At 39.4% G+C, this 26,562-nt stretch overlaps 1 protein-coding gene across 1 annotated transcript in view; it reads left to right on the forward strand.

Moving 5' to 3' along the window:
• IGF2R (insulin like growth factor 2 receptor) overlaps window positions 1-26,562 on the forward strand; it is a 55,829-nt gene that overhangs the window by 13,639 nt on the left and 15,628 nt on the right. The window contains exons 5-33 of the mRNA XM_061378524.1: window positions 303-432; window positions 1,503-1,623; window positions 3,451-3,565; window positions 5,005-5,167; window positions 5,315-5,495; window positions 6,310-6,413; window positions 6,819-6,983; window positions 7,520-7,660; window positions 8,049-8,195; window positions 9,110-9,241; window positions 9,625-9,772; window positions 11,240-11,417; window positions 11,996-12,111; window positions 12,502-12,664; window positions 14,203-14,382; window positions 15,402-15,503; window positions 16,188-16,289; window positions 16,903-17,077; window positions 18,014-18,181; window positions 18,761-18,904; window positions 19,596-19,774; window positions 20,128-20,215; window positions 21,694-21,900; window positions 22,285-22,415; window positions 23,116-23,213; window positions 24,071-24,207; window positions 24,806-24,996; window positions 25,646-25,772; window positions 26,158-26,280. Coding sequence (XP_061234508.1) covers window positions 303-432; window positions 1,503-1,623; window positions 3,451-3,565; window positions 5,005-5,167; window positions 5,315-5,495; window positions 6,310-6,413; window positions 6,819-6,983; window positions 7,520-7,660; window positions 8,049-8,195; window positions 9,110-9,241; window positions 9,625-9,772; window positions 11,240-11,417; window positions 11,996-12,111; window positions 12,502-12,664; window positions 14,203-14,382; window positions 15,402-15,503; window positions 16,188-16,289; window positions 16,903-17,077; window positions 18,014-18,181; window positions 18,761-18,904; window positions 19,596-19,774; window positions 20,128-20,215; window positions 21,694-21,900; window positions 22,285-22,415; window positions 23,116-23,213; window positions 24,071-24,207; window positions 24,806-24,996; window positions 25,646-25,772; window positions 26,158-26,280 — 4,156 coding nt within the window. The remainder of the gene's footprint in view (window positions 1-302; window positions 433-1,502; window positions 1,624-3,450; window positions 3,566-5,004; window positions 5,168-5,314; window positions 5,496-6,309; window positions 6,414-6,818; window positions 6,984-7,519; window positions 7,661-8,048; window positions 8,196-9,109; window positions 9,242-9,624; window positions 9,773-11,239; window positions 11,418-11,995; window positions 12,112-12,501; window positions 12,665-14,202; window positions 14,383-15,401; window positions 15,504-16,187; window positions 16,290-16,902; window positions 17,078-18,013; window positions 18,182-18,760; window positions 18,905-19,595; window positions 19,775-20,127; window positions 20,216-21,693; window positions 21,901-22,284; window positions 22,416-23,115; window positions 23,214-24,070; window positions 24,208-24,805; window positions 24,997-25,645; window positions 25,773-26,157; window positions 26,281-26,562) is intronic.

The following is a 26,562-nucleotide window of genomic DNA, read 5'->3' on the forward strand; positions in this document are numbered from 1 at the left end:
CATAAACCTCATGGTTCTATAGGCATATAAAGCATCGTTGAAGTTGGTGGAGCTGAGAATTTTAAGTAACTCTTCAACCTCTTTTGTGGTCTGGATGGTTGTCTATAGTGACACTCAGAAAAACTATAGCAGAACAGTCTAACTTTGGATGCCTCATTTTAGTCAGCATATCTAGATTTAAGTATTCGAGCTTCCACAAGTAAAAACCTTTTCCATGTATCAACTTGGCCTTGTATATACCTGTTCATAATGTCTCCCTATTTATGTAGCACGGATCACAAGTAACAGTTTTGTTGTTCTAGGTCCCTTGCTATGTGTTTGATGAAGATTTTAAGAAACATGACTTGAATCCTCTCATCAAAGTTCCAGGACACTACTTGGTGGATGATTCTGATGATGATTCCTTATTCATAAACATTTGCAGGGACTTAGGTATGAATGCTTGATTGTGTTGCCTGTCGGTGTATAAATTTTAAGTAGAGTGGTTCTTTTCCAGTGCCTCAGCTGAGTTTGTCCTATGATCAGAGATCAGTGTTTTAGGACTTGCACTATTGCCTCAATCTACTTTTGATGATTTGAAGGCTGCTTTCTGTGAAGCCAAGTTTTGTTCTCTGATTACTGAGGTGTTCGGAGATGGGCAAGTACTGTTAGAAAGGTTGGCATAAGCTGGGCTGAGTGGGAGAGCTCAGCTTGTCTTGTACTTGCGTCTGTTTGCTGCCGAATAGGACCAAGATGGTTTATAGCACTTCATGTGCTCTAAGTTTAGTGCTTTGAGTTCCAATTCAGATTGCTGCTTAGTTTCAGGTAAGTGTCTTGAGATGCATCTAAAATAGTGTTTAGGTGCTTGGATGAATAATGGTGTATACTTAGCACTTTCATGTCAGTTGGGAGATATATTTGTAAGGAATTAAACTGGCAAAATCAGTCATTTGAAACTTACTTAAAAGACTAGTTTAGCGATATACTCCCACTGTGGTTTTCACTCTGCAGTTAAATATGTGTTTTGTGTCCCTATTACGGGTTTAATACTTCCAGTTTTAGTGTCAGGTCTATTCTTTTAAAAATCCCAATAGTGTGAAACTTTTGCTGACAGCCTTGAATAAGATGGTTTTCAAGAAACAAAGGTGGGGGGGGGGGGAAACAACTTCCTTGTGAGAAGGGTTACTCATTATTGGGCATCATTTTGGTGTTGGGGAAGAAACAAAATACTTGGCATGCTTCAGAAGTTCTCAAAGCCTTATGCATCCAGCAGTTGTACTAGCAGCTAGTAACTAGCTGTAGTTACATTGGCAGAATGAATTTGCTGTCCACAAATGGGGCAGCAATCACAAGCACATCAGGTTTTTTGTCTTGTTAGTTTCATATTTTAATGTAACCTGTTTTAAAGGTATTTTTAGAAAAAGGTAAAGCAGTGAATGGTGAGCCACAGATAAAATGGAATGTTACTTCTGGTAGAGTTTGTAAAATTAGTCCTATATTCTATTTTCTGTATTCTGCTACAGGAAGGTCAGGTGGAGAGACTAGAAACTGCCCTGCTGGCAGTGCTGCTTGCTTGTTACATGAAGGTCAGGCATATGATGTTGGCCATCCAAAGGAACAGCTGAAACTTCACAACAAAGACAGGTATGTAATTTTTGTGGTGATACTTCTGTGAACAGTTGTAGTCATCTGAGCTGGCCAAAGCAGTCTCTGTGATGGGTGAGTCGTGTAAAACTTAACATGAATACTACTTCCCTTTTGAAGCATTGGCAGAAAAAGAATTCTTCAAGTACTGGCAGGGCAAAGTCTTTTTCGGGCATCCTGTTGTACTGCCATAACAGATCCAATTTTCTTCTTCATTGAGAAGATCCTTTTTACAGAACTGCAGAACTCTCAGAAGTTGAGGGATGATTGCTGTAGAAGCAGAAGGCTGAGATTTGACCCCATCTGCCTGTTGTCTGAGGGCCCACCGTGTAAATGAGTTTGTCTGTCTGGATTTATGGGCTGCATTTGGCTCACTCTACTGCCCAGCAGTACTTCAGAAGTTGAGAGAATAAGGATGGCTGTGGTCCCTCTGTATCTTTGTGCTAATGAGTCCTTAACAGAAGAAATAAATAAGCAATGCAAGGCTTATTGTTCCTGGTGGTGGCAGGGCTGGGACTGGGAAAAACTGTTTCCTTGATGCTTGTTTCCTCTGTTCTGTGTGTTGCCTTTTGTGCTGGAAGTGTAGCTTGAAAGAAAAAAAACCCCAACCAAACAAAAAGCCACCACCAAGTTCCCTCCTTCATCCTGTTCCTCCAACAGCCAGTGTGGCTCAGGGGGCTTACTGAACATGCTGATCTTTCTGAGCTTCAGGTCATCTGAGCCTACTTATCTTGTCAGTAGGGTCAGTAGTACCCTGTTGACTTCTGCTGTACTCTTTGTCTTGGATACAAGCTGAAGAAAACAAGCAGAATAAACCAGGTTAATAACAGGGTGGACAAAGGTTTTGGCCTGTCAGTGATAAGGTTGAGGGTTTTCTTTTAGTTTGCCAATGAAGTTGTTAGTCTGTAGTTGCAGAGCCCTTCCCCCAAGCATGAAACAAATGGCTGAGGTGTTCTGTACCAAGGCAGAAGCTTTTATGTGAGGCAGCACAAGCTTGTTCTCATATTAAAGTGGAACAAGTACTCTGTGGAAGTGCTTGGCAAGCACTTTATCTTATCCCTGTTAGGATTGAAGAGCTCTTAATTGTTTGAGGAAAATTAATTATATATGCTCAGACTAGGGTGGCCTGAGAAGGGGGGTAAGATGGTTGTATATCTGTGTCCTAAAGGTATGGAGAGGACAGTTAGAGGTATAGCTAGCCTGTTCTTCTGTGAGCTGTTGTCTTGTGCCTGAGACTACAGAACAGTAATGCTTAGTTGTGTTGATCTCCTAGTTGACTTATCCCAAGCCATCATGCCATTTGTCTCTCCCTGTCAGGTAGTTACCGTGTTTCATTCTCCAGCTCCTGCCTCCTCTGGTTTGTCCCAGTTGCCTTGCTCCTGTCAATTTGCTAATGAGCTTGTCTTGCTCTTAATTCCGGGGGCAGAGATGGTATAGAAATGTGGTAAACATGACTGATTATTACTTCCAAAAGTTACAAGAGTGTTTATTGCATCTGAGCTCCAGCAGTTTGGGAGCAAAGTTGGGAGTATTCTTGTGGTTATCAGCCAAGTTTTTGCCAACAAGGCATTCAGCGTAGTCTTCACTGGAGTGCAAGAGGGTGCTGTAGTAAGTAATTTTGCTGTGGCTGTTTCAATCTTCATTTTGGTTAACTGTAAGGTCAAAGGAATAAAGACCTCCATAAAAATTGATTTCGGGAGCAGGACTACTTTGATATGTTCTGCCTGGGTATCCATCGAAGAGTGGATGTTCTTTCAAGACCATTCATTTTCTGTACAGTGCTCAGCATCTGATTTGTATTTTTGGTTTGCCATTTTCTATTTCTAGGCTGGTATTGAGTTATGAGAGAACATATACTGATGAAGAAAAGCCAGACTTCTGCTTGGGCCATAACCCAGCAGTGACGATCACTTTTGTTTGCCCATCGAAGAGGGGAGAAGAGGTAACTTTACTGTTTTAGTTTGTGTTAAATGGTCTTTAACTTTTTGTGTGCATTATCTTTCATTTTTATTCAGGGCTGAAGAGAATAGAAATTCAGCCCATGAAGAGCATGAGATGCTAAGTATACTGTTCAAAAACACTTCTAGAACTTGAGGAATAATAACTTGAATAAAAGTTCCCTACGGATGTGTTCTTTCTTGTTTTGGTGAATTTGGCTCCCCTTTTCTGGGTTCGAAGCTGTCCTCTGAGAATAGGACGGAGTTAGTATAATGTTAATCCTTGGGACAGAGCTTTGCCTGCTAATGAGCTCTCTTCCATGATCAGGCTGGGCATGCTTAGAGCTGTTGCCTGTAGCTGGTTTCTTCATTAATCTGGCCTTCCTCAGGAAAAAAAAAATTAGCTAACAGATGTTGTTGCATGACCAAAGCCTGTCATTTACTAAGCAGGCTCCTATGATGGTCACTGTGTGATGCTGGATAATCTCAGCAACCCACACTTCTCTAACTGGACCAGATTGCTTATTGCTAATGCTCTGCCTTTTCATATTGTAATGCTTCTGGTTGCAGGTTAGTGAAGGAGGAACTATACTCTGGCTAATTCTTACTTTTACTGTGTTGTCTATAATCTGACCTAGATAGGTACCATACTTCACCCTTAACTGCTGCAGAAGCAAACATAGGCCTTTCTCTGCTGTCACTTTGTAATTCCTCACTGCAATTATGCACCCGCGTAGTAAGAGTAGTATTAATAATGTTTCTTGTGTCTGGAACTTATCTGATACTTTTAGGTGTATCTGGCTGTTGTTTTAGATGGGTGGCAGAAAAAAACAGAATTATGTAACAAAGTTGATTTCTAAATGTTTCACTTAAAAGTGAAGAAAATTAAGACTACCTCTTCTACCAGAGGTGCGAAAATATTCACTACAGAAAGCAGATCTGCCAGAATTGTTGGCTAAAGGATTCCCAAATGTCTTTTGGTCTTGATTTGGACTGAGGGAATCAAAGCTGCTAAAACACCTATGTTTAAGAGGCTGCTTTTCCTTCAGAGAACACTTGATCTCTGCTCTCCTCTTTGAGGACTCCTCTGAGGCAAACACAATCCAAGCCGTGCTTAGCAATTTGGACTCATGTATCTGCTTTTGTCAACATGTTAAAAAAAGTGATTTTTAAAGTACTGTTACTTCTGCTGTCCTCCTGCTAATGCCTGATACTTTACCTCTGTTCAGACTTCTAATAGTTTGCCACATCATTAGTAGGAGCTGCTTTACTTCTTCTCAACACCTATTTCTAGAAGCCACAGACAATGTTTGCACCTCTTAAGCAAATTACAGATGAAGTTAGTCATTACGGACTCTTAAAGGAGTATGATACTGTTGCTTTAAAGATTATATTGCAAATAACTTTCTACTTGTAATTTAAATGCTATTCACTTCTGTATCAGAGTGCAGGTCCCAAACTCACAGCAAAAACAAATTGCCGGTATGAAATTGAGTGGGTTACTGAATATGCCTGTCACAGGGATTACCTGGAGAGTAAGAACTGTCTTCTGACTAATGAGCAACATGATGTCTCCATTGATTTAACACCACTTATTCAACTTCCAGGTGAGCTCACTATTTTTGTGTTTGTGGAGTTACTAGCCAGCTTTCTGGTTCTGTGTTTGGAGGTGGGGAAAAATGTTATCTGTAGATATTTATGTTTTTACATCTGTTCTGCTGTGCAATAGAACACTTCTTTTGTTATTCATTCAGATTATGTCACGCCATATTTAGCCAAAGATGACAAAGAGGAGTATTACTATTACTTGAATGTATGTGGGAGAACCACTGCAGGTAGCTGCAAGGACAGCACGGGATACACGTCATCTTGCCAAGTAAAATCTTCGAATAACCAGCAAAAAGTAGCAGGAAGATTTCAGAACCAAACCCTAAGGTGTGTAAAGGCTCTTTAGCCCTGCTAACTGTTCTGATTGGTTGATCTTTGTTTCTTTCTTTGTTGCCCTTATTTGTTATGTAAGCAATATTTGAGACAAAATGCAAGTATTTTTGCTCTGTTATTTGTAGGCAAACTTTAACAGTACACCAGGATAGCATTAGTAAATGAAGGAGCAGATGAGGTTGGTAGATGCTATTGCCTGAACAGGGAAGAACGTTTTGGTGACTTTGGTGTCAGAACTGCAAATTGGGCTGTGCTTCCTTTTGCCCACTTTGAGTTTTGTGTGTAAAATGGCATCAGGATCAAATGTTTTAGAAGCTGTCCTCAGCAAGAGAGCATCTCTACATTAGTCACATCCAAGACTAGTGTGGTCCAGGATTTTGTGGTAGTTCTTAAAAATTATTATTTTTTATTAAGAAATACAGGATTCTTAAGTGGCATGTGGGGACAGTAGTCTGTGTGAGATTGCAAAGAAGAGATTATTCACTTAGATACTATCTACATCCTGTCTGTAATCTTTCAGGAAGTATGACTTTGTCCACCTGCAAAAATAGTCATGCAATAAACTAATGTGAACAGATATTCCACCACAGAGCAGCTTTAAGGCATGCTTTAAAGGCTATAGCAATTCATGAAAATGAGTAGAAAAATCAGTAGCTCCAAGCCTTTGTTGCAGCAGAAATGTTGAACAAGCATTTGTTTTCCCTTTGAGACAATTACTAAACAAACAAGAGTGTGGCTTCTGTAATGTAAAGAACACTATGATTGTGTCTGATACTGTGTTTCTATCTAAAACTGACTTTTTACTCAGATACTCTGATGGGGATCTCACTCTAATTTATCCCAATGGGGATCCATGTAGTTCCGGCTTTCAGAGAATGACTGTCATAAACTTTGAGTGCAATGAAACAGCAGGTGAGTTTAAAAAGCTGTGATGACTCTGCTCAGGGTTTGATTCTGTGCTTGCCAGTACAACTTCTGTGCAAAGGAAATGCATGCTTTGAGCCACAGCCAACACAAGGAATAAATATTGGCGTAAGCACTAGTTTCTGGGGCTGGCAGGATTGTTTGTGCTGTGTAGTAGCACTGCTATTCTAAATTTACACTGGTCAAAGATATGAAAATATGAAAGAGCTTCATTTCTTAGACAACAGTAAAAAACCCTCCAAAAACCCAAACCAAACAAACCACAATTGCAAGTCCTGTGCAGCAAAAGGTTTTTTATCTTCCTTGCTTAACTGCTAGTTCACAAGTCTCCTTGTTTGTCTTCCCTTCCCCATCTGGAAGCCTAATGTCTGTTTATCCATCTTCAATGTTAAGGTAATGATGGTAAAGGAACTCCAGTGTTTACTGGTGAAGTGGACTGCACCTATTTTTTCACTTGGGATACGAAATACGCATGTGTTAAAGAGAAAGAAGATCTCCTTTGCAGAGTTACTGATAAGAGAAAACACTATGACTTGTCACCTCTGATCCGCAGTTCAGGTATAACAGTGAAAACTAGTTTTCGGGTTTTTTTTTTGTCCTGAGCTTACATGCCATCTCTAGTGAAATCCTTTTACTGAACATTAATCAGTTTTTGCTCTTCTTAGTAAATATTTGGGGCACCGGTGTTCACTTTCTTTGTCCCAGAAGGAGAGTGCCTTATGAAAGTAGTTGTATCCCTGACTGCCTTGATTACAGTCATCTTAAGTGGAGTGGTTTTACATGTGGCATGTGTTTTTTGTTTGTGGGGGTGGGTTTTTTGGTTGTTGTTGTTTTGGGTTTGTTTTTTTTTTTTTTAGGTTTGCTTTTTTTTTTTAAGGGTGGCTTTTTTTTTTCCAAGGGTTTTTGTTGTTGTTGTTTTTTGTTTGTTTGGGTTTTTTTTCCTTCTCTAAAAGGCATTTTGGCCTGGGGAGGAGGAGGTTACAACAGTTAAACCATATGGCAGGGGGGCTGGAACTAGATGATCTTAAGGTCCTTTCCAACCCTAACTATTCTATGATTCTATGACTTGTTCTTAATGATCCCGTGTGTTTCAGAGTTAGCCCAGAACTGGGAAGCTGTGGACAGTAGCTTTTCGGAGACAGAGAGAAAGCATTATTATATCAATGTCTGCCATAAAGTGTTGAAGAGAGGAGGAGCTTCCAGCTGTCAAGATACTGCTGCTATTTGTTCTGTAGGTGAGTCTTTTAGTGTTTTGTGGTGTGTTTGGGTTTTTTTTGGGTTGTGGTTTTTTGGGGGGGGCGGGGGATGTGTTTTTAAGGCTCTGAAGGCTTGGCACTTCATCTGCAAGTGGAAGGCTGCCCTGAGTGCCTTCAAGTATTTGAGGAAACCAAAGTTAGGAGCACATTTATCTTGTGTTCCCAAAGACCTTAAAAGGAATGATGCAAGTAACCTTTTCTAACTAAAGAACTCCAGGCTTTGTAGTGTGGTTTTGGTGACATAGAACTAAACTCCTAATGATATGTTTTCTTAAGACTTCCCATTTGGCTAGTTAATATTATTTTAATAGTGTAAACTTCACTTCTTTCCAGAGAAACAAAAGTGACGTATTTATTGTCTTTACAGATAAACAGAACAAGAGTAAGAATCTTGGAACATTTTTATCTTCTCCTAAAAAGGTTGGAGAAAATATTCAACTTATCTATTCAAATGGAGACAGCTGTGGTGGTAACAAAAAAATCAAAACTGTCATCACTCTAATGTGCCGACCAGGTGAGAATATCCACAAATACTGGAGGTCATTTAATATGCTCAGGCATGAGTGTTAAATATTGGCACGTGTCTGTCTTTTATTTCCTTCTGTGCAAAAGCTGAAACATTGTAGTTTTTTAACTAGGATAATAACAACGTAATTGTATGTATTTAGCTCTGTTCACCTTTTATACAAGTACTTCTTAAAGACCATTGAGTGTAAGTCTCTTGAAATAAGAGTCTTGCAAACATGGTAATAGTATGTTTAAAGCTTCACAAAAACCTGGAATTTGTACAAATCGCTCTCTTTCCTAGATTGTCTTAATGGGAAAGACTAGTTCTGGACCAAGATCAGATACTTACTGAAAGAGAAGGTTAAAGTATGCTTTATGTCTAAACTACTTGCAGCTTACTAAAAGCAGAAGCATTTGCAGAAGTTGATGTTAATATAATAACCGACCAGTTTAACCATCTCTCTGGGAAACAGAAAACTTGAATTCCTCTACTTCAACCTGAGGAAGCTGAATCCTACAATTGCGCTGGCTGTTAGGATCAGGTTATGTAGCTGTTATAAAGCTAATAAATCTGTTGCTTTGTATCAATACACCAGGTTTGTGTATCAAAGCAAAAGGTTTGGTGTGGTGGTGTATTTTTTTTTTGGTTGGTTTTTTTTTTTTGTTTGGTTTATCTGAAGAGCCTGTTAGTATTCGGGAACAGACTGAGCAGTGCATCTTCACTTCCGGGCTAAACTTTTATTCCAGGGAGGAGAATGCAAAGAATTTATGCAGGGAATTTTTGGTTCCATTTAGTCCTTATTTTCAGAGGAGAGATACTTTTACAGTCTGCTGTTGGGCAGTTAGTGTGTTTAGACTTAAATTTGTAGTTTCTTTTGGCAGCCGGACTGTATGTGTAACACATTGCTCTTGTGGTACTAGGTGATCTGGAAAGTGCTCCAATCTTGATGTCTGAGGGTGAATGTTCATATGCATTTGATTGGTATACTGCTGCTGCATGTGTCCTGTCTAAAACTGAAGGAGATAACTGTCAAGTCTCTGATCCTCAGGCAGGTATGTATATTCAGCAGGTTGAAAGGTCACGGGGGATAGAACTTGTGTTGCAACACTTAGTCCTTTTTATGCACATAACAAAGCGAGTTCAACCTAGGCTTAAGCACCCACAGCATTAGAGCACAGCAGTTTTAAGCATATGCATATGGAAGATCAGAACAGCACAAGCTTAATATTTCCCTAGTAAGTATGGAGGAAAATAAGTGTAATGTGTATTTTACTGTAATAAATCTCTCTGTATAAGAAAACACATTTTTATGATGTCTGTATTGTTTCTGGAACAATAATTACATGGAAGGAAGCTTACTTGGAAGGAGGGAGGTGAACCTGTGAGAGATGGCAGGAAAAAGTTGAACTGATAAAGCTTATTCCTTCCTGATTAGGCTTCTCTTTTGATTTGTCACCTCTGGCTCAGAAAAATGGGTACTATATAATTAATACTACAGAATACTCATTTTACATAAACATCTGCGGCAGTGTGCCGGATGAGTTGTGCCACACCAAATCTGCAGCATGCCAAGTAACACACAGGTGAGTAACACTAGTTCTGTTGTCTGTAATAGAAGGTCTCTTGTTGCATGATGTGTTGTCTGTGTGCAACAGTGGAAAATTTGCATGTAAAGTAATTACTGTGTTGCCTGTAATAGATTCAGGTAATTTGCATGCAAGGTATTATTTGGTAGTGCAGTAATTTTGCTGCCAGCTGTTTCAAACGAAGTGTACATACCTGTAATCTTGCTTACAGCTAGCTTTTGATATTGAATGTGTTTGTTGCTCTCCCTTGTTTCTCATAGGGACCATAAGCTGTAAGCAGCTGTATTAAGACAACTTACAGTTTGGATTCAGGGTCAGCTGGAATCCAAGAGCTGGCTTAAAGAATCACTGCTGTGCTTGGGATAAGTAGTGACTGCCTCATGCAGAGATGAAGCCCAGAGCTTGGGTGATGCACTGTATTTCCATTACTAAAAGTGCTGTGCAGGCACAGTCCCAGTGCATACTGCTACTCTGACAGCGTCAGACTTCTGTAGGCTATAGAGCCTCTTAATCAGGGACTCGTGATAGGACAAGGGGAAATGGGTTCAAACTTAAACAGGGGAGGTTTAGGTTAGATATAAGGAAGAAATTCTTTACTGTGGGGCTGTTGAGGTACTGGGACAGGGTGACCAAAGAAGTAGTAAATGCTCCATCCCTGGCAGTGTTCACGGCCAGGCTGGACAGGGCTTTGAGCAGCCTGGTTTAGGGGAAGGTGTCCTTGCCCATAGCAGGAGGATTGGAACTAGATGATCTTAAGGTACTTTTCAACCTTAACCATTCTGTGATTCCATATCTGAGATAGTATCTCTACACTTCAGATTCCAGGCCAGCCTGTGGTTAGAGATGTACAGTGCAAACACATACAGCTGTACTTGAGTTGGCTCTAGCCGAATTACTCTCCAGCGAAGAAGAGTTCACTGCAGACACAAAAAATGTTCTTCAGAGGAAGGTGGTCATTCTTAGGTCTGATAGAATGAGTGTTAAGTCAGAGTAAAGAAACCTTTTGAACCGAAGCTGGTCCTGGGCTAAGGGCATGTGAAAGCAGTTTTCTTCCTTGAGTGAGAAGACTTGCTATTGTCCAGTGCTAGGTATTTCCTGTCCACATGTATTTGTGTGGAACCAGTTTAAGCCCAGCGTTAAGGTGTCCACAGTTTGCATTCTACTCTGGAGAATGGGGTTTTGATATTTCTGTCACTTTCTAGAGAAGGGAATGGTAAGGTTTTCTAGGTATCTAAGAAGATACTTCATTTCCTTTCCAAAAGGATTATGTTCATGTTTTAAATTTCCTTTTGGCAGCATTCTGTTCATCCTAGTTCATTTATGTCTAGTCAACCTTATTTAATTCTTTTGTCTTACTATGGTGCCTTCTATAAATTTACCTGTGTCTTACAAGTAAGACTTCTCATAAAGACAGAATTAATTTTGCATTCTCTACAGTCTCAAAACCTGCTTTTTCTTTTCTAGTAAGGATCAGTTTTGGAGTCTTGGACTGCCAAATTCCAAGCTTTCATATTATGATGGTCTGATTCAGCTGAACTACAGAAACGGTACAGCGTACAACAATGAGAAGAAAACGCAGCGATCTACCCTTATAACTTTTCTGTGTGACCATCAGGCTGGAATAGGTCAGCCTGAATATCAGGTAAGAAGTTCTGTATGAAGAAGGGAAGGCTCTCCAACCCAAAATCCTGACAGTAATTGCTGCTAAGCTAGTACAAGCAGAGATTCATGGATAGAAATATCCAATGTCTATAAGGCAGACTAAGATAAATAGTTATTTCTCTTGGTGTATCTGCCACTTGTTGCAGTCACAAAGCTTGTCTTGACTACTGAACAGTAAGCTGTTCCATCTGCATCCAGGTTCTTAGTTTGCTCTTCTCTAGTCTCTGGGCCATGTAATTACTAGTGCTTTTGTTTGTCTTGTACTTCTACCTGAAAAAAAAAACAAATTGGCTGAGAAGTAGGAAGTGGTAGGACTGTGTGTCCTGTAACAGAGCAGATGCCAGTTACATTGCTCTAATTGATCTGGTTCTGTTATTTTTTAAAATGATCATTTTTGGTGGCACGGCAAAGGACAAGATCTATGACAAGACACAATTTGGTCTGAGAAGGTATGTTACAAAATAAGAGGAATTAAGAAGTGTAACGTATAAAGGAGTAGCTGTGAGTCAAAGTATTCTGTGTGGGAAGCCTCACTGACCTTTTCTGCTGTTTTTTTAGAGAGAAGATAACTATACCTACAACTTCAGGTGGTACACTGAATATGCTTGTCCTGAAATGCCACTGGAATGTATTGTGACTGATCCCAACACCTTGGACCAATATGACTTGTCAAGGTAGGAAAGTAACATATGCAGTATAACTTAGCTATTCTAGTTCTGTTTGCTGGATGAAGTTGGGTTGCAGTGTAGAGAGCACTAGAAACTTCATCTGTTTAGATAATCCTAACTGCAAGTATGTTGAAATAAAGACAGTATTTTCCCCTAATATATTGACATGCTTCATAAAATGTAAGCTGATTTTTTGGGATGTTTTTGCTTGATATTTTGTCAACTGTCCTTTGCTTTCTAGGATTATGCTTTTTAATTGTAATGCTTAAGAATGAGTGTAAAAAGTTATTCTGAAATGCCTTACAGTTGCTCTGTGTCTTGAGACTGACAGAGAAAGCTAGAAGGAATCTATGAAGAATGTGTGTTCTTAATGTAGAACTTTCTCTTTCTGCTTAGCTTAGCAAAATCTGAGAAGAGAAGGGAAAACTGGTATGCCATGGATAATTCAAGCCCAAATGAGCGCAAGAAGTACTACATAAATGTCTGTCGACCACTTATTGCTGTCCCGGGATGTGACCGGCGAGCATCTGTCTGCCAAATGGAATATCGGCATGATCATGTGAGTAGCCGTTTCCATCCCAGCTCAGAGGTGGTTTGCAAGTGAGTGAGATTAAGGGATATACAAGATAGGTACATACATTCTACATTCTGTGTAAAATGGTATTCTGTGTATCTGTAACATTGGCATAATCACTGTAGAATGCTAGACCTCCTGTTCACCTCTTCAAAAGCCAAAGCTTTGAGTTTTACAAGTGTACCAGTGTCGTGTTCAACACGCATGATTCTCTGTCCTATGTTGCAGAGGCAGACCAACTGCATCTCTTCTATGTAAACTGCTACAGTCTAGGAGACTGATAGCATTGCTTTAAGAACAGGTTGCTCTCCTGGACATTTTTTCTTGCTTCTGTTTTTTGGGGGTTTTTTTGTTTTTCTTTTTTCCTTTAGATTGTACTGTGGAAGAAATATGTTTAAAGATTCTTTGTCAGCCCCCGCCTTTCTCTGTTTGGCTTTGAGTAGTAGACTAGGCAGATGTTACCAAGTGGGGAAAAAAAAAAAAAGGTGGTGTTTACAGGCTTCTGCTTCTATATTTCTCTGAAGCGTAACAGTTTATTATGGGACTGTTTATGCTGACAGGCTGACTGGATATTTTGTCCAAGGACTGGTTTCAGTGCTTCTTAAAGATGAAGAGGAAAGTTGAACTAGAGGCTCACCAGCCTGTCCTAATTCCTTCTATAGAACAGAGAGAACACCTTCCCTCCATGTTGTTGAAGAGGATATATGTGCATCACCTTCATGGCACTTGAGCTAAATACTAGTAGTTCCTTGTGCTTGAGTTAGTCTTTGTTGTGTAAGGTTACTTACTTGACACATGGAGACATATTAGGGCTTCATTAGTTCATTACTGAAGATGTTGGAGTAAAAAGTAACTATGCTGCATTAACCTAAATACAGGGTTGGTTTGTTTTTGTTTTTTTTTTAAAGCAGAAGGCTTTGTGGGCAGAGCTGGTTTGGAGGTGTGTTCCTCTGTTGCTAACATACGATAGCCTCTTAAAAATAGGGAACACCTGTTATCTTGCAGAAGTGAAATTAATTTGGACCTTGGTCATAGCACGCGCTTACTGTTGTTCTAGCACTCAGTTTCTGCTAGTGCTTTTTAGGCTTTGCTAAGCATGGGGCCAATCCCTAAAGTCAATTTTAAGAATGCCTCTAGAGGCTTCCACATACGGTTTTTTTAAAGACCTCTACAAATTAAATCCCACTTACTGTGCATGAGCTATAAGACTCCCTAAATTACTAAGCTGGGTAGCAGGTGAGATGAGGATGGCTGTTGTGGGACACTACAGGCACCTTTATAGTGTTAAAAATAAAAACAGAAAACCAAACCATACCTGCTTGTGAGACTTGCCTGTTAAATGTGAAACTTAAATACAGAATGGGGCAGAAATGGAGGGGGATGTCTACACCTTCATTATCTCCAAAACACTCAGGATAACCTTCTGTGTACAAGGTTACTGTGATAGCTGTTTTCTTCTTTTTGACTGTATCTGTAACTTCAGTTGAATTTGGAATTGCTGACATGTTTTTCTTTATTTCTAGGGTTCTTATTCTGAAGTCACCTCTATCAGTAATCTTGGTGTTGCCAGCAAACAACTAGTAGTTGAAAGACCTGGACACATTTTTCTCACCTATACAAATGGCTCTGTGTGCATTGATGCTGATGGAAAGAAAACTACTTATACCACCACCATCCACTTTATCTGTTCCAGGGGGACTCTTGTAAGGAAAAGTTATTTTTTTAGTTGTTGCTTCATCATAGTAGGTTTTCCATCATGTAATTTGACACTACATGAAGATATGTGTTGTATTCATGACAAGGGAGATTTCTTGAGGACTTGAAATAGAGATGTAAAACTAAAGCTGATTTAAATGCTGCAGGAGCATGTGTCTCAGACTGTTTATTTTGTCATAAGCAAGAACTAGTTAAAATATAACAGCCCCAGTAGGCAATGGTAGTTCAGACTGGTCTAATTAGGATGAAAAATACACAAGGACTTAAGGCTGAGGAGTTACGCAAATGTTGCAGACCTTCATAAGAGGAAGAATGCTGTAAAGTGTGTCTTCAGGCTTAGGTTCAGCATCCTCTGAAGCTTCTTGGTTTTCGAGAGCTTCTTAAATTTGTAAAGCTTTTGCTACTACAACTGCACATACTGACGTTTAGATTGAGAGGATTGTTAGACACCCCACCCCCTTAAATGCCTAGACTTGTTTTTGCTTGTTTGTGAATCTTCAGGTCTTACTCCCCTCACTCAGATTAACTGTGATTTGGAGCAGTTATGAACTGTTTCACTTGAAAAGAGTGAAATGAAGCGTGTATAGTTCATAGTCCTGTTACCTTGTTACCTCAGCTAACAGAGTCCTGTGTTGCTTGATTTTTATTGTTTTATATAGTGGATTATGCATTACACCCCAAATATCTTCAAAGCGTAGACTGAAGCAAGGTCTGGCAATGCATGTTGAGATTCAGTATCGAATTTCATCTGAATATTCAGATGCCAGATTTAGTTCTCTGCTAAAGCTTGATGTGTTTACCTAGACAGTTTTAAGCCTTGACCCTAAAAATAAATAGGGAAGAGAGAAGCAGCGTGGGAATTGTGTTCATTTAGCAGTATTCTAGAAGAACCTGACAGTTTTAGAAGAACAGTTTTAGAAGAACCTGACATAGAGTGCAGTCTCAGGCATGAGAAAGTGTTTGCTATTATACTTATACTGGTTTTCTGTCTGCGATCTGTTTCCAGAGTAGCAGCCCAAGGTTTATAGCCATTCAGGAATGTGTGGCCACGTTCTTATGGGAAACTGAGGCTGCTTGTCCAATCAGAGAAACAAAAGATGATTCTCAGGTGAGAAAGGGGAATGTGATTGTATTTGTAGTCTCAACATACTATTTTTTTTTTCTCTAGCACTGCTGGTGGCAGTGTTTAAATTACTCTTGGAGAAAGCTAACTACAGTGAAGGCTGAAGTTATCTTGATGGAGATGGATGTGATATCTTACTGCCTTCTTGAAGTGTTCCTGAGAAGTGTAACTTCTGACCAAAGTATTCAAGTGCTCTCTCTTAGAACAGCTTACTTGCTGTGGCACTGAGTGTTTCATTTCACCACCAGGTTACTAGTAAACTCGAGTTTGTATTTAAAGACCTATGTTGCCCTTAGCGTGTACAAATGATCAGCAAATGAGGTGATTCAGTTGCTTCTATTTCACAGGTCTCAACATAAATACATTAGTGTGACAACAACACTCAGTTAAAATATCCTTGCTCTTAGCTAACCTGATAGGTGTCACCTGCTAAATTGCACTTTTATGTTGGTATGTGACTGATGTCAATATACAAATGTCCAGTGAAGTGTTGGTGAAGTGTGGCTACTGCCAGAGCTATATTCTGGTTGTCCAAATTAAGTTGCTGATGGTATGCAGGTTAGGAATATATGTAAATCAATACTTTGTCTCTTTAAACAAGTTAAGAGGTAGAACTTAAACAGAATAAATACAGAAAGAGAAAATAATGCTGTTGCAACTGTTTTTCAGTCCTGCTCTGTGCGAGATCCAGACACTGGCTTTCTGTTCAATCTGCAGCCATTAGCTTCTGAAAAAGGCTATATGGCTACTGGCATTGGGAAGACTTTCATGGTAAGGGTTTGGATTGTGCAGTCTATTGCTTATGGATGCTTTTGTGTTTTCCCAGTCTTGCTTATTGGGTGAGTGGAGCTTTGACTAGGTCCTTATGAAATTTGAGTACTGTGCTTGAGGAGGGGGGAACGGAAGATAACTTGATTTGTCTCAGATGGTCTAAAAGTATCAAACTTTTGTTCTTAGCAAAGATAAGGTAGCCAAATTTTTGAGGCTATGAATGGTTTTCCAGTTATGGACTCTGTGGCATAATACCATTTTATCTGCTGGTGCTGAAGAAATGGGCAGTGGAAGCCTAGAAAGTTATTTAATCTGTCCATATTGGTGTTCTTAATGCAATCTGCGTATATCAGTAGGCCTAGGTTGTCCACAGATATTACCCCACTGTTTTTCAGTCTAAGAATAAGCATGCTGTACTTTTAGAGGGGAGAATTTGTAGACCCAGTAAATTGAAGATTAAGGGTATTGTCCCTGTGTTATAGTTGGTTGCCCTGCAGTCTACAAATGACAGTCATTTCATGCTGTTTGAAATAGTTCTTGACAAGTGATGTAGAAATGGCTGATCTTTCTAATGCAGTTAATACTATGTACACCCACGTTTCAAAATTTCTAGCTAAACATTTGTGGACCCATGCCAGATTGTGGTGAAATCAATGGGAAAATAGCTGCTGGATGTGAAGCAGAAAATCTGACATCAGTGAGGCTGGTGGAATTGGACAAAACCCTGTATCTGTCTGGTGAAGGGTTTCTAACTCTTACCTACAGTGGTCTTTTTCATAAGAAATCAGGTGAGTTCAGGAAACATGCAGCGGAAATGGATGCTGATGCTGTGCAAATTCTGTGAATGGTCTTCATTCCTTCCTGTGTTTGTGTACTAAAACCCACTGGGCTTGGTGTTAGTCACTTAAACAAGCTGATACATATGGAAATTTTAGGAAGAAATCAAATAATGCAGAATGGTAATGGCTGAGTTTTCAGTAATATATGTGCATTTCAAAACTCCTGGAAAGAGACCAAATACAGTATATGATTTTTTTCTGTGGTAATCATAGAAATTATCTTGGCATTTTACAGTAATCATAGAATATATCTTATTTTCCCAGTTGTGATGTTTTGGTACATAATACACAATAGGAAACAAGTGATTGAGCCCTGTGTACTTTACTTTAAGAGCTTTTAAAATTTTGATGGCAAATACTACTCCCCCCCGTACTTCTATAATTTCTTGTGAGCTGTGGAAAAGAGGACGAAATGCAACTTAAATTGCGCTGCTTAAGTAGTATCGGTATTATTTGTTCTGTAGTCATTACACTGAACTCCTTACAAACAAACGAAGTCCCAAACCGAAAACTTTGCTGTGCGTGATTAATTCAGATGTTGCTGGTACAGCTCACTTGATGTTTTACAGATTTGCTGTTCCTTCAAATATGTCAAAGACCTAGGAAGCACAATTTAGTGAAGATAATTCTGCTCTTGAAACGTGCCAAGGCATTCTGTTTCCCATTTGGAGAGACAGTTGTGGCTGCCAGGCAATTTAGCACAGGTCTCTAAAGAAGGCTTGTGTATTTACAGTTTAAAAACCCATAAACAATAAAGCAGTGTTTTCCTTAAAGCCATTGGTAATAAGAAACTGGTAGTAAATTTTTCTAAGTCAAGTGTTAGCTTGAATTTATATTCAAATATTCCCCAAGTGAAGCAGCAGCAGATAAGTGTTTGTTTTACAGGAAAATCAGACATATTTATGGTGACTTTCATTTGTAATGATTCATATCCTGGAGAGCTTAAGTTTGTGCGTGAAGAGATAAACAGTGCGCTGAACATCCACGATACTTTCTTTGAGTTTCACACAGCTCTGGCCTGTGCTCCTGCTCCTGTAGACTGTCAGGTTACAGGTAAGTACTTGGAATTTGGGTGGGCTCCGTCCAACAGATTGAAAGGATTAATTGAACAGCAAACTTCTGTGGAGAAAGGCTTTGTGAATACTTCTTGTAGAGACATTCATAAGACCTGAAGTGTTCATAAAAGTTGTAGAGAGGAAGAGGAGGTAAGTTGTTCCAAGAAGGCTTAATTTATGAAGACAGACAAGAAGCTAATGTGGAATGTAGTGGTATACAAAAGAGAGCTGGTAATTGCTTTGAAAATCTTTAATCCTTATCATAACTGGGTGCTGCTTCAGCCCAACTCTGAAGAAAATGAGTTAATTTAGTACTGGTCTCTGGAAAATCACCTGTGAATTCTGGAATAGTTACTTGGGGGAATTAACTGTCAAGGGAACTCTGTCCTGAGTTTGGTGTAGTGACTTTTTTTTGTGGCAACAGTACCTTCTCCTAAGGGATTTTTAATGCGATTCTGAAAATTATTTTGAATTATGCGTATTCATCAGTGAAACTTGTATCATTTCAAGCCAAATACTTCTACTAGTGTCTAACAGATTGTCTTTCAGCTTACTAGATGTAGCACGTCTATTTCAGATGCTGCTGGCAATGAGTATGACTTAAGTGACTTAAGCAAAGAAGGTGAACCATGGGTTGCAATAGACACTTCAAAGGAAGCAAAGAAGCGAACATTTTTCTTGAATGTCTGCAAGCCTTTACCCTATGTGCCAGGATGCCCTGGTAAGCCAAGTGTCAAGCATTTCTTAACTTGTAACTTCTGATACAAGACCTTATACGCAGAATGACATCCATAGTTATTTTAGTAGGATTTCTTGAATCCTGCTTGTTCAGTCACTGAACTTGCATAGACCTAGGTGGGGTATGTCAAGCATGTAATAAACATACTTCCTTGAACTGGGGTCAGTCTTGCTGCTCATCAGGACTCTTACATTGAGATGGGTGGGAATGTATTTGGGAAAAATGCATTGAGAGCAGTAATTGATGGTATCTTTGCTTATTTTGAAGAAAGGAAAGCTGAATGTTGTTGAAGACTTCTGAGTGAGGCCATAATGGGAAACTTACGCCATGTCTTATTGCACTTTTATCCAGTTTGATTTAGTTAACCTGTTTTTATTTTGATTTATTTAACTTCTGTTATCAGTCTGTGGGAGCAGATAAGTTAGTGCAGTTTTAAAGACTTCATTGAGTGTAGGACAGTAACTTACTCTGTTCCTCAGAGGCTTTAGACACACAATGTCTCTAACTGTATTTATGAAAACACTTCTGTCATTTTCTGCTTCAGGAATTTAAGATAGACTGCTTTAATGCTCAGAGCTCTCTTAGAGCTACTCTATTAATGTTATTTTACAATGAAGTTACCTTTTAGTTGTCAGCTTTGAACTCAAACACAGGCACTTTCTTTTTCCTGTAGGTGGTGCCATAGGATCTTGTGTGAAATACGCTGATAAAAGCAAGAACCTTGGTGTCATTCAGATAAACCCACAGGCTGCTACTGATGGGTCATTAAGCATTATTTACTTGAATGGTGACACATGCAAAGATAAGCAGCGTTATTCTACACGTATAATCTTCCAGTGTGATCAAACAATGGTAATTTTTTCTGCCCATTGCTATTTATGCATTTAGAGCTTGGACTTACTGTAACAAAATGGACAGTATTTATTTCTCTTGACATGGAGAGGCTGGTTCCAGAAAGTAGTATCTTGTATACAAGCTTTTCTCTTGTCTCTCCTTACAACTGCTTTTCTGCGCCTGTAGGACAATAATGAACTCTATTTTGGTATCCTGTGAGCCCCCAAAAGCAGCTCTTTGCTGAAAATGGATACTGAAATTTGATAATGGAGGTCTTAGACTCTGCAACTGCAATAGAAAAGAATTCTGCATGTATGTTTTGAGAAGTGCAGTGTTACTAAGTCTCCTTCACATGGCTTTTTTTTTTGTAGGGATCACCAGTGTTGGAGCAAGAGGATGACTGCGAGTTTGTATTTGTTTGGAGGACCTTGGCAGCATGTCCTGTTCACAAAGCAGAAGGTAAGCGTAGTTATTTGAGCTTTAAAATATCAAACAAGTCTGCACAAGAAGTAGATACTTAGTGAAACAATGTTTGTTTCTTACTCTGTGAATCTTTCTGTAAAAGGTGCTGGCTTGTGGAGGGATGTTTCTTCTGAGCTTTAAGCCAACTAAGAATCGCATCTAACATTGAAAGTACAATTGAGGCAAATGTACTTCCCTATCTAAGGAAAGAAGATAAAGTAGTAATGCTGTCTCTGACAAATCACAGTACTACTTTGTTAAATCACAATCAGACTTTCTGGTGTCTTGTAAATCTTAAAGCATCAGGTCTCATGACAGTGCAGTTAATTCTGTGCCTGGCAAGTCATTCCATGTCCCCTGTTGAGGACTGGAAGCTGTTCTGTGAACTTGACCCATGTTATACAATGTGGGAGACATGGGTGGGAAGAGTATCAGAGCCTACAGCTGGCGCCAGGGCATGTAAGAAGGAATCACAGGTTCTAGTTCTGGTATTTAGTTGGTTTTTAGATAGGAAGTTGAGTGTGCAGGTATCCTCTCTCCCACTGCAGGTTTTGTTTTGCAACTTGTAATGATGCAATGCCTTGTAAATCATCCAGACATTCTGCAAAGAGTCTGTTGCAACAGTACTAGATGTTATTGAAACTGCCAGTGATCTCGTGTGGCATGAGTAATATTTACAAGCTGCTGCTCTGTAGCACGCAATTACTGTGCAGGACACTGGTGACAGGAGCTGTGGTTTTGAAGGGAGGGAAACTGGGGTCTTGGTACCAATTTGTTGAATGATTGAGGGGAGTGTAAAAATTGTGTGAAACAATCTGATTTTTTTTTTTTAAAGTTTCAGATGTTGAGCAAAAAGTCACTTTAAAGCTGAGGACTTAATCAGGAGCAAAGTTACTGTTGTATATTAGCTGACTGGACTTGTGAAACTAGAATCTTCCCAAACTTCCTCTGTATACATCTTGATAGACCCACAGCTGTAGTTATTTCCTGTGATCGATTATTCCCTTACTCAGCAAACTTCATAGCTGTTAAAAGAAGGTACAAGACTGACATCTAGGATAACTTTTGCTTTGGCCTTGTGACCTTGCTGTTCTTTCCAGATAATTAAGCAAGTGCTGGACTTAGTGTCTTTGGTTCTGTACTTAGCCTTCAGCATGGCCAAAGAAAGAACCTGTGAGGACACTTTGAGGATTCTGAACTAGTCTGACTTGCATTTTGTTTTAGCGGTGGTTATAAAAGAAATGTTCCATTTATAGCTTGCTCTCATAGTTCTAGATACTGGTGACTTCCTGAAATGAGCTGCTTAGCTGGACTAAAATGGTTTTTCACTGTCACTGCCCTAAAGTGCCAGTTACTCATTTTTGTGGCTTTATTTGTGCCAGTAAGCCTTAATTGTCCTAAGGGATGGCTCATATATAATCTTTATTAAATATAATAATAATAATCTTCATTAAATTCTTAAATTTTCCTTAAAGGAGAGAATTGCCAGGTGAAAGATCCAAGGTATGGCCATGTTTATAACCTGAAGCCACTTTCCAATAAAGACATAAAAGTGAGTACAGATGAGTACGACTACTACTTCAGAGTTTGTGGAGGAATAACAGAACCTTGCAAACCAGAGCCTAACATTGTGTCATCGTGTCAAGTAAAGAAGATGGACAATACTTTCAGAAAAGCAGCAGGTATAGCACTTGATTGGAAGGAACTTGGAGAATGGGAAGATGAATCAGGGTGTAACTGAAGCCTCCTATGACATGAGAAGGGTTCTTGCTCATCTTGTACATCTTACAAGATAAAGCACCTTATCACTTTTGCTTCTTTCGCAAATAAAATGTCATGTATATAGTTATCTTGACATGCAACTAGGAATGTGCTCAAGCTTGCTGTAGTGGAGTAGTATTCATACAATAAGTAGGTCATGGGGTCAACTAGGAAGGTCGAGGTCTTTCTTTCAGTACTTTCTTGTGCATATTGTTGCTGTCTGTATAATCCTGTTGCCAGAGGCATTACTGCAGTTATGGATCTACTGGATTAGTTGTTTACATTTCTCAACTCTTTGCTTCTAGGCTTGTATACAGAAAAACTGACTTTCAAAAATGGCTTAATAATGATTAATTACACCAGTGGAGAAAAGTGTCATAAAATCTATGAACGATCAACTGCCATATTATTCTATTGTGACAAGACTACATCTGAGGTTAGTTTTGAAATATATGCTTCCTGTACGTAATGGCTTCCAGAGTTGCCCTTTACTTAATGTGGGGAAGGGTAAGATGAACCCTGCCTCAAGGGCTGGTAATCATTTACAGATTAGCCAGGAGATTGAAAGGTCCTGGGAAGTAATAAAAAATGAGGAATACTTTGAATTTTCTGTTTGTGGAAGGTACCTTTGTCATGCGTCAGGAGTCAGGTCATGTTGTCCTTTAAGTGATGCTTCCTAGGAGCAAAGCTCTTGAAAATATTGGGAAGGGATGTTCTCCCAGAAATAACAACTTGTAAGAAATGAAAGGTAGGAGAATGAACCCACAGGAAAGCAGGTATTACATGGCCTGACCAAATTAAGCTGGTTACTTGCTTTTTGTGTCTCTCTTGTACTACTTACTGTTATTAAACAATGGTGCCTAGAGTTACTTTTGATCTTCCTCTTATTTCGTGGAGGAGGTAGAAGCTCCTGATGGCACACTTGTACATGTGTGCTTCCTATCAGAAGTGTGCATGTGGGTAAACTCAAGTTTGGGAGAAGCCATGCTTTCAGCTGATCAGAGGTGTGTCATGTGTCTCCTAAGATAATATGTAAACACAAGTTCCTGGATCTTTTGAAGCAAGACAGACGTTCGGGTAGTTTGAGTGTGTCTATGTGAGAAAGTAAATTCCTTTTTATGTTCTGTTTTTTTCAGCCTGTGTTTTTGAAGGAAACTCCAGATTGCACCTACATGTTTGAATGGCATACTCAGTATGCTTGCCCACCTGTTAAATCTACTGAGTGCTCCTACAAGTAAGTTGTTTCATAAACTTAAAATGGAGCTGTACGATAACAGAAACAAATACAGCCTCATTGCAACTCTGCAGTGCAATACTGCCACTTTAGCTATTATGTTTTGACTTTGTCAGTGAACAGCTAATGTGGCATTCGATGCCAATGCAACGTATTTTTAGTAGCTTTTGCAATTTATGCTTTATAAAACTAATTTCGCTAAAGTAAAATACTTTCTTTGAGCTTCTTTTGGGGAATAAACTTGGTATCAAAGCAAACTGTTTGGTATGCAGTTATTGATTGTTGAACTCTGAGTATGTTAGGTTGTTTTAAGCGTCTAGTTACTATTTAACTATAGCTAATTTAAACAAGAATACAATTGCTGCCTGTTGGGAACTTCCACCTAACCCAGCTCCAGTAAAAACGTAATTTATTTCTGTCACAACCAAGTATTAGCTCATTAAGATTTGATAAGTGGGATCAAATGTGGCTAATAATTGGCCCGGAGTTTTAACATCTGGTACCATGATAGGTTTCTAACTGAAGGTGAAACAATCCGCTCTGGCTGTGCATCTGTGCTTGCCATGCACTGAAAGCCTGCAAGCTTCCATGAAAAGTCAGAGTTACTCTTGCATCGGCTGAAGGCTGCATGCTCATGGACAGTTACTGTGCAGATGGCTGATGCAGTGAGATATGTCTGTATTGAATTTGAGGTTTGTAGGGAGAAATGAGACTAGTGCATATTTCTTTTTCCAGCATGGTACTCTGCTTAGAGTTATTGGGTTAAATGGTATTGTAGTAACTTAAGAATTGTAGCTTACAATTGATTTATTTTTAGCTGTCTCTTAATTTGAATTCTTTGTCCTTTGTCTTTACAGGGATGATGAAGGAAACTTCTATGACTTTTCATCTCTGACACGGCATAGAGAGAATTGGGAGGCAATTGCTCTATCTGCTACTGTACAGAAGTACTATATTAATGTCTGCAAGCCCTTAGTACCATATGGTGCTGCACGTAAGAGGAGAACAAAAATGTATTCTCACTGTAGATAGGGGAGGCAAATAGTAGGACAGTACTGTTGTGAAGAGTGAAAAATTCAGAGAGGATTATGTAGTGTAATTTCAGCACCAGAGGGAAGGGTACACTATGGGCCCGACTTCCATCTCCTTGGCAGATGAGATTCACTATCAGGTCTTACCTTCTCTCGGTAACATCAGCACTTTAGCTCTTCCATTCTTACCCAAAGTCTGCTATAGCTTTTAAAGATGAAAATAATATTTTGATGCAAGATGTTAACTTCAGCATTTTCTCTGTAGCATCGTCTCACTGACTCTGCGTTTTGTGCAGTGGAAAACCAGATAACAGGCTGTAGCCTTTACCGTGTGTACTAGTTAGCTTCCCCAGTAGTAGCTGCCACTACTTTCTGCATGACCTTGAGTGAAGTGAAGTGGCTGCTGCTACTTGTGATTTTCAGGGAAGAATGCTTTGGACAGTGACTTGGGGAGACGTCAGCCATGATCTACTCTTGAGAGTAGAGAGTGGAGTTTTATTCCAGGCATGTAAGCCTTAATAACATTTGGAGTAATAATACAGGTTTTGTTCATCTGTGTAGGTTCCTGTCCTTCTGATGCTGCTGCCTCCCTCATGGAAGGTGCAAAATGTACAAGTCTCGGGGAAGTGGCTGATGGTCCCCGGTGGGAAAATGGCATTTCTATTCTGAAATACGTTAATGGGGAGCAATGTCCAGATAAAATTCGTAGGAAAACAACAATATTACGTCTCAAGTGTGATGAAAGCAAAATTGTAAGTGGGCTGCCTCTGGCAGGGTTTTATGTTTTCATGAATTTCTTGTACCACTGTATGTGTGTGGAGAATGGTGGGCAGTTCTTATCCATTCCATAATAGTCTGTAGGTGATGAGAGCCAGTCTTGTAAGCAGACTGGCTTATAAGTACTCAAACTTTAGATGCTAAGCATTTTTTAAGAGATCTTTTGTACAATCTGCTAGCACAGATTTTATCATCTGCAATAGCTTCACAATTTCTGCATCTTGAAGATGAATATATTGTAGGTTGTGAAGTGTTTCAAGTCGTAAATAATGCTACTGACTGTGTAGTTCTTAATTCTTGCACACCTGTATGCCTTGCTATTAAGTATCTTTTATTTGGTGAATGTTGTACTATCACCTTTGACGTTTTCTGTTGCCCAGCTGGGTTGCTTTTATTCATCTCACCAATTTTATTGTTCCTCATAATGATTCTGTACTGTTGTGTATTTGGAATAGTCACAGTTAAACACTCTGTCCTTGGATTAATTCACTGGACCATGATGGTGTGTTAAGTCCTAAGACTGGCATTTGAATTCAGCTCACCTGCAGGCACTGGGGATTAATGCTGTGCCATGAAATCTTACTATCTGTAGAGATGTCATTCTCTCCACTGTTTCATGTTCAGGAGTCAAAGCCAGAACTTATAACAGCCATTGAAGATTGTGAATATACCTTCTTATGGTTCACTGCTGCTGCGTGTCCTCTTAAAAGCAATGTGCAAAATGACTGCAGGGTAACCAATCCTGCAACAGGTAAGGAGGAGGTCTCAGAATTTTGTATGTGGAAGACTGTGCTGGAGGCAGCACTACTACTGTTGTATTGAGGGACTTCATTAGAAAAGGGCAGTGTGGCACATTCTCTGGATAGTGTCTAACAACCCTGTTAGTGGGTAGAAATCTTGTATAAGGTACTGCAGTGTCCCTTGAAACATAAATAATCTATAGTTCTGAAACTAGTTTTACTTCTGTGAATATGAATTAGTAACTCTTTGCCTGTTTAAGCTAGCAGGCATGTAGAGGCTGGTTGATCTTCCTACTAAATTAATTACTTGAAAGCTTTTAATACAAAGAAATGTCTTTGTTTTTGTATCTGGAAAAAGAAAAATAACATTAAATTTATTCCCTCATCTGCCTACAGGCCACCTCTTTGATTTGACATCACTAAAGCGGGAGTCTGGCTATACCATCACTGGTTCACATAACAGAAAAATCGAGTTGAACGTTTGCGCTGCAGCTAAAAGTTCGTGTGCTAATGGAGCTGGTAAGCATCTAACCCCTCTAATGCTGTAGTTGCTGATTATGAAATGCCTAAAGGAAATACATATGCTCAAGTTTACAGTAAAATATGAGGAGCAGGTTTTATGTTACATGTGGAAGGTGTGAAGTGTGAAGCTGAATTGGCTAGGGAAAGATCCTAAAGCTGTTTTAAGAAATGATGTATTCCTGTCAAATTCCTAAACTCATGTGGGCTCACTTCCAGTCCATTCCCTTTAAGTCTGCATGGGTGGGTATTTTTCTGGACATGAGTGCAGAATTGTAGATG

The sequence above is a fragment of the Neopsephotus bourkii genome, unplaced genomic scaffold (genome assembly GCF_033783945.1).
Source record: "Neopsephotus bourkii isolate Nb327-2 ecotype Australia unplaced genomic scaffold, CSIRO-AGI_Nbou_v1 NB_1767, whole genome shotgun sequence".
Classification (NCBI taxonomy): domain Eukaryota; kingdom Metazoa; phylum Chordata; class Aves; order Psittaciformes; family Psittacidae; genus Neopsephotus; species Neopsephotus bourkii.